The 6,664-nt window shown below is 56.1% G+C and overlaps 1 protein-coding gene across 3 annotated transcripts; it reads right to left on the bottom strand.

Annotated features, from left to right (window-relative positions):
- Positions 1-208: 208 nt before the first annotated feature.
- PAEP (progestagen associated endometrial protein) lies at positions 209-5,841 on the bottom strand. 3 transcript variants are annotated; one of them, XM_054501735.2, is made up of 8 exons: positions 5,539-5,837; positions 5,312-5,434; positions 4,777-4,916; positions 4,317-4,390; positions 2,809-2,919; positions 1,649-1,753; positions 1,362-1,378; positions 209-609 (listed from the first exon to the last, which is right to left on the bottom strand). In XM_054501735.2, exons 2-7 carry the CDS (start codon positions 5,405-5,407, stop codon positions 1,362-1,364), a joined length of 543 nt encoding a protein of 180 aa, XP_054357710.1. In that variant the 5' UTR covers positions 5,408-5,434; positions 5,539-5,837; the 3' UTR covers positions 209-609. The 3 variants fall into 3 exon arrangements, with proteins under 3 accessions (XP_054357710.1, XP_054357712.1, XP_054357711.1); XM_054501737.2 differs by having other exon boundaries at positions 406-670; positions 5,539-5,841; XM_054501736.2 differs by having other exon boundaries at positions 406-971; positions 5,539-5,840.
- Positions 5,842-6,664: the final 823 nt, after the last annotated feature.

Below are 6,664 nucleotides of genomic sequence, written 5' to 3'. Positions count from 1 at the left end.
TTGCTTTTATCTTCCTTCATTCTATTTTCTTACTTTCCTTATTCTAACGCTTTTTTTCCAACAAGAGCTCATTACAGATTCATTTTATGGGTTAGATTTTAATTCTTTCTTGCTAACCCATTTCAGTATTACAGACTATGAGTTTTCCTCTGGGCTCATCAATTCTGATATGAGTGTCCTGGGTTTATTTTTCTAGACATTTCACAAATTTGTGAAAGTGGACCCTTTTATTTTGTAGATAAGAAACTTGAGGTATTTTCTCCCCCAGAAGCTGCCCACGGGTCTGTAGCAGCTCTGGTTCTGCCAGACGGTGGCCTGGGCCTGCCCTGACCCCAGATCCTTGTCCCTGAATCTCACACCCAGCAGTGACTGCACATCCAGACAGAACATGCTCCATGGGTTTATTAATAATCTCTGCCAGAGACTGCCCCCAGGGAGCAGCCTCCCCATGGCCGTGGTGCAGGTGTGCAGCAGGAAGGGGATGGGGACACAGATGACCACGTCATCGTCTTCTGAGCTGTGGATATTCTTTGAAAGGGCAGGAGGAAGTCCCACTGCTCTGGAGGTGTGGAAGGGTGGGAGTCTGGTCTTCCTGGAGGCGGAGGTGAGCTGTTGGGTTTACAGGTCACTTAAGTAGACGGAGGAAGAGCAGGGTGTTGTGGGGGGAGCCCTGGAAGGACGTGGTGGGCTTGAGGACACCCCCTTAAGAATGTGGCACTGAAATCCCAGCACTTTGGGAGGCTGAGTGGGGCAGATCATGAGGTCAAGAGATTGAGACCATCGTGGCCAACATGGTGAAACCCTGTTTCTATTAAAAATACAAAAATTAGCTGGGCATGGTGGCGCACGCCTGTGGTTCCAGCAACTCAGGGGGCTGAGGCAGGAGAATCGCTTGAACCCAGGAGGTCGAGGTTGCAGCGAGCTGAGATTGTGCCACTGCACTCCAGCCTGGTGACAGAGCGAGACTCCATCTTAAAAAAAAAAAAAAAAAGAATGTGAGACCGAGACCTGCAGGTCCCAGCTTCTCATGCCTTTCCATGTAACCATCCTCCTTCCTCCTCCTATAGCCCCCAACATTTCCAACCAACACCCTGAACCCCAAAAGAAAGCATGAGGTCCGACTATAGGGCACGAGCCCGTGACTAATACAATGGCTGCAAGACACAGGCTGGGCTCGTGGACGGGGACATCAGCAGCCTGGCTTTCTGGAATCACAAGACCAGACCCCAGTTCATTCCTGCAGGGTCAGCCCTGAACTGGACACAGTGGGGTCTGTCCCAGGGGCCCAGAGAGGCAGCCCCAGACAGTGGGCGAGGCTGATACATTCATTACCCAGGAGGCAGGACCAGGCAGGAGCTCACCTAGAAACGGCACGGCTCTGTGGGAAGAGATGGGACAGTGGAGGCGTCAGCGAGAGAAGAGACAGCTGGGGACACAGCAGCCCCAGGGCTGGAGAGGGGGTGAAAGGATGGCGGGACAGGGCAGGACCCCATCGCAGGGTGGCTCTGCACCCCAGGAGGCCGGGGGAGAACAGGGGAGGAGCCAAAAAGGAGTGACCTGAGTCCTACAGAGCCAGCAGGGGGCTCGGGCTGAGAAAGAGGCAGCTTCTCCTCCAGCTGAGGCTGGGCGTGTCCTAGGCGGAGCTCACCTTCCATCTGTTTCAAGTCCAGCAAGTACCATAGGTGCCTGGGCAGGGGCCTGAAAGCCCTGATGAATCCCTGCATGATCTCGTCGTCCTCCACCAGGACTCTGGCTGTGGAAGAGGCTGGGTCAGTCCTGGGCCCCTGGGGCTTCCATGAGAGCTGGGGAGCTCCAGAGGCCTTGCCCAAGGAGGGAGGGCAGAGAAGGAGGCCCCAGTGCTCCGAGGTCTGGCAGAGTTTGGTCTGGAGTAGGTCCCTAGGGCGGTCTCCGGGGCTCTGTCCACCTTGCCTCCAGGTTCCCTGTCCCTAGCTCCCACTCCTCGGCCTGGCCCCCTCTGCTCCGCTCTGGGCAGCGCTGGGGCCTGCACAGATTAGGATGGTGTCTACAGCGTCACAGGAAGAGAGCACAGTGCCTGCCTCCCCCAGTGCCCGGCTCTCAGTAAGCATGGCTGAGGCTGATCAAGAAGACCCCTGTGTGACCTCAGAGGAAACGCTGCACTCAGAAACATGGGGAAGGGCTGTGGCTATGTGGCTATTTTGGTATTCCTGGCCTTTGTTTGGTTGAGAGTATCATAGGTTTCAGGGTGTTTTGACTGGACGTCCAGTGAGTATTAATCTTTCCACCAAGCCCAGCCCCTTGACTGGCGACCGTCCCACTGGCCCCATATCAGCTCCTTGCTTTGTCAGAGGACTCGATGAACCGCTGGAGAAAAACAGCCTAGCTGGGCATGGTGGCTCATGCCTGTAATCCCAGCCCTTTGGGAGGCCAAGGTGGGTGGATCACTTGACCCAGGAGTTGGAGACCAGCCTGGCCAACATGGTGAAACCCCGTCTCTACCAAAAAATACAAAAATTAGCTGGGCATAGTGGCGCACGCCTGTAATCCCAGCTACTCCAGAGGCTGAGGCACGAGAATCGCTTGAATCTGGGAGGTGGAGGTTGCAGTGAGCTGAGATCACGCCACTATACTCCAGCCTGAGTGACAGAATGAGACCCTGTCTCAAAAAATCAAAGCAAACAACAAACAAATAAAAAAACCAAGAAAGAAAAAATCAGCCCACAGGCACCGAGGTGGACAGGAAGCCAGTTGTCAGCTCCCCAGGGTTCCCAGCCAAGGACGTAGCTGCTACCTCTCACCCATGTTGAGCTCATGTGCTGTGAGACCCACCCAGGTACTGGCACATCATGCTCTGGATAGGGGCGGTGGTGTCCTTTAGGCAGAGAAAGAGGAAATTGTCGTAGTCAGTATCGAGCAGCATAGCCTCGTTCGCCACCGTATCTGGGGAAAGAAGAGAAGAACCAAAAGGAAGATGAAGCCTCTGTCTCAGCAGTCTTGCCCAGGCGTGTGGACATCCCACCACACTAAGTGGCTTCCTCGTCCACCGCCACTGTGGGACGTGGCCCCTGGTGTGGGCCATGGCCAGGGAAGCCAGGGAGAAAGGGAGAGAAGAGGCAACGTGAGGGCCATGGAGCCCCGGCTGAGGGGGATAGGCCAGGTGTGCAGTGGAGAGGCAGACACGGCAGGCGGGGAGGCTCTGACCTCGAGGGACTCCAACTGAGAAGTCACGTACGGGTGAGGACAGCGGGAGACGGCACAGGAACAGGGCAGGGGGGTGGGAAGAGGGAGAAGAAATGGACCTTGGAGAGTGGCTCGATTCTGGGGAGGGCAAGCAGGGTCAGAAAGGCCTGAGGCAAGTCCCAAGCATGAGAAGCAAACTGTATTTGCTGGGAAAATGTGCCCATGAGGGGATAAGAGACCCCAGACCCTGACCACCTCTGTCTTTTTAAAAAAATAATAATTAACAAAACAGAACAAAATGTTGCAAATTGTTAGGAAGAATTCAGTGGAGCAAGGACATGCTGTAAGCCCCTCTCTCTTCCCCCAAAGAGGCCTGGGAGCTCAGCCTAAGACCAGAGCTGCAGCCCCAGAGTGAGCAGGAGGCAGCCAGGCCCACGGGAACAGCAGCCACCTACCCACCTACCCACCTGTTCACCTACCCACCTGTTCACCTACCCACCTGCCCAGCTGTTCACCTACCCACCTGTTCACCTACCCACCTGTTCACCTACCCACCTGGCCACCTGTTCACCTATCCACCTGTTCACCTATCCACCTGTTCACCTAATCACCTGTTCACCTACCCACCTGTTCACCTGTTCACCTACCCACCTGTTCACCTACCCACCTACCCACCTGTTCACCTACCCACCTGTTCACCTACCCACCTACCCACCTACTCACCTATCCACCTACCCGCCTGTTCACCTAACCACCTGCTCACCTACCCACCTGTTCACCTGCCCACCTGTTTACCTACACACCTGCCCACTTACCCACCTGCCCACCTGCCCACCTGCTCGCCTGCAGCCTCCCTGGCCTTTTGTGAGGCCAGAGTGAACAGTGCACACAAAGCACCTGTCCCCCGTGCCTGGGCACAGTGCAGACCCACATCCAGTCACTGTCATGCCAAGAATTAGTGCTTCCCCTGCCCTCCAGGTAAAATATGCCCCTGGGGTCAGCATCAGGTTGACCGGAGTAAACACTTTGACTCCCTGAAGCAGAGAGAGTGGGGACAGGCCAGGCCCCACTCCCTCATGCCCCGGCAGAGCCGCCTCTGAGAGAGCGCGGCTAGCATGCCAGCACTGAGCCAGCCCTTGGGGCCTGGGGATGCTCACAGTTGATCTTGAACTTCTTTGGATTCTCAGTCTTCTCTCCAAGGACCTTCTTCTCAACACAGCTGTTGTTCTCCCTGAAAGGTGGTGACAATAGAATGAGTGGCCACTTGAATTGGAGTTGCCTTCACTGTCACTCCTAAAATCAAGTCACCACGGGAACTTCCCCGGGTCCAAGGAGCACCGCAGCCTGCAGCCGCCCAGATCTTCTTGTCAGTCTGACCTGGGGCTGCACTGTGTGGTTGGCTGTTGGCCCAGAGCCTGGGGCAGGGGATCCAAGGGGACAGGGAATGTCTGGAGCCCTGGTTTTCCACCCGACCCTCATGGAAGGGCCACAGTGAAGCCCCTGGCTGTCAGAAAATGCCTGGGGCTGAGTCCAGCTCCACCCAACCCACCCAGTCCTGGACCCCTGTGGGGGGAGACTGAGCCCCCGCCCAGTCCGTCTCAATGATGAGGAACCCACCATCTGTGCAGAAGGATCTCCAGGTTGTCCTCGGGGGTGGGCCGCAGTGACGTGACGTGGACCCTCAGAGGGGCCTTCAGCGTCGCCATGAGGGAGATGTTGTTGGTTGCCATGGCCATGGAGTGCCAGGTCCCTGCCAACTGAGGGGGTCTTGGGCTGCACAGCGGTCCCACCCCACCATGGCTCTCGTTGCACCCGGTGCAGGCGGGGCTGAGTCTAACTGGGATGGGTACAGTGAGCATGGGTTGGTTGTCTGCTGTCTACCAGACGCTGGGCTATGAAATTTCCTGTACTTAAAATGACCAGTGTGTGCTAACTCAGGAGTGTTCCAAAGTCCAAATAATGAGTCACCTAGGATGCTGGGAAACCAGAGAGGCCACCCTAAAGATAGAGAGCAGGGCTGAGGGCTTCCTGAAATCATGGCGTCCATTCTGTGCTTCCTGCAGCTTGTGAGATCCTGGGCTTCCCACCTGCCCGCAGCTCCCACCCACCCCAGGCCTCCCACGGTAAAGCACCCGCTCCCCTAGCCTCAAACCTTTGGGAGCTCCAGGTCCTGCTTGGTCTGGGGGATGTCCATGGCCGGGACACCACAGACCAGGGCCACGCCCAGGGTGAGCAGGAGGCACTGCATGGCTGCGGCTGTGGGTGGCTCTGAGCTCTGGAGTGAGAGGGATGCTGAGGCAGTGTGGGCTCAGAGGACCTTATGTAGGAGGAGGGCAGACAAGATCCCCGCCCACAGCCTTGCCATGCGATTCCTCGAACCTGTGACTCATCCTCGGCCCGTGGGCAGCTTCCTCCACTGGGACAATGGGAGGCTCTTCCCTGCGTCCACCCAGGAACCTCCTCTGTGTCCGGGCTGGGCAGTTCTTGGCAGGGCCTCAGGTGGGAGGGGCCTGGGTCGGGTCCAGGCTGGCAGCGGTGGGAGCACCTTCTGGGTCGGGGCTCCTGGACAACGTCGGGTCAGAGGCCAGCACTGAGGACAGCTGTGCCCAGGGCAGGGGTATGGCCTGTGGGGCAGGCAGAGGGCCTGAGAGCCCCATGGCCGCCCCAGGATGCCACAGACATCATGCCAGTGGGTGACTGTCTGCACGGTCATAATCCTGACCTGTACCTTCCACTCAGCCATCCCCAGGTGTGCACACCTGTATCCCTCAAACAGCCAGCCTCTGGACAGGTGCACACTGCCTGTTAGCGCTGTTTCTCTCTGACTCACAGGCAAGACGGGGTGGAAATGGGAGGTACTGGACTTTCAGACTTTGTCCTACAGTCTATATTGGATGCACTTTTTCCCACAGGGAAGCATCACTTTATAACTTACAATCGAGGCCGCCTCTCACTCCCTGGAGAGCACCTGAGTCCTGAGGCAAGACATGGGTGTCCACTCCCACTCTCCCATCCGTCAGAGCAGGTCATTCCAGCCAGGGCAGCTAGGCGTGAAATGGTAACTAAAGGCACGCAGATTGGGAAGGGGGAGGTATACCTGTCCCTATTCACATATAACATCATTGCCCAGGTACAAAATTGCAAGAACTCTACAAAACCCCTCCTAGAACCGAGTGAGGTCAGCGAGGTCAATCGCACAAAAATCCACCGTGTTCCCACACAGTGTCAAGGAGTACACAGAACCCAAACCTGGAAATTCAGGATTTGTCATCACACACAGAGCATGTAGGCAAAAATCTCACCAAATATGGACAGGACTTAAACTCTGAATCCAATGAAGGGAAATCAAAGACCTAGGGAAAAGGACAGGCACAATGTGTTCATGGGCTGGAAGCTTCAACACAGCAAAGATGTTAGCTCTCCCCACCTCAACTTAGAGATTTAATGCAATTCCTATAAAATTCTCAGCAAGATATTTTGCAGGCAGATATAGATGTGTGTGTGT

This window comes from Pongo pygmaeus, chromosome 13 (genome assembly GCF_028885625.2).
Source record: "Pongo pygmaeus isolate AG05252 chromosome 13, NHGRI_mPonPyg2-v2.0_pri, whole genome shotgun sequence".
In the NCBI taxonomy this organism is placed as follows: domain Eukaryota; kingdom Metazoa; phylum Chordata; class Mammalia; order Primates; family Hominidae; genus Pongo; species Pongo pygmaeus.
Note: the sequence above shows the minus strand (reverse complement) of the source record. Positions and strands in the feature narration are given on the sequence as shown.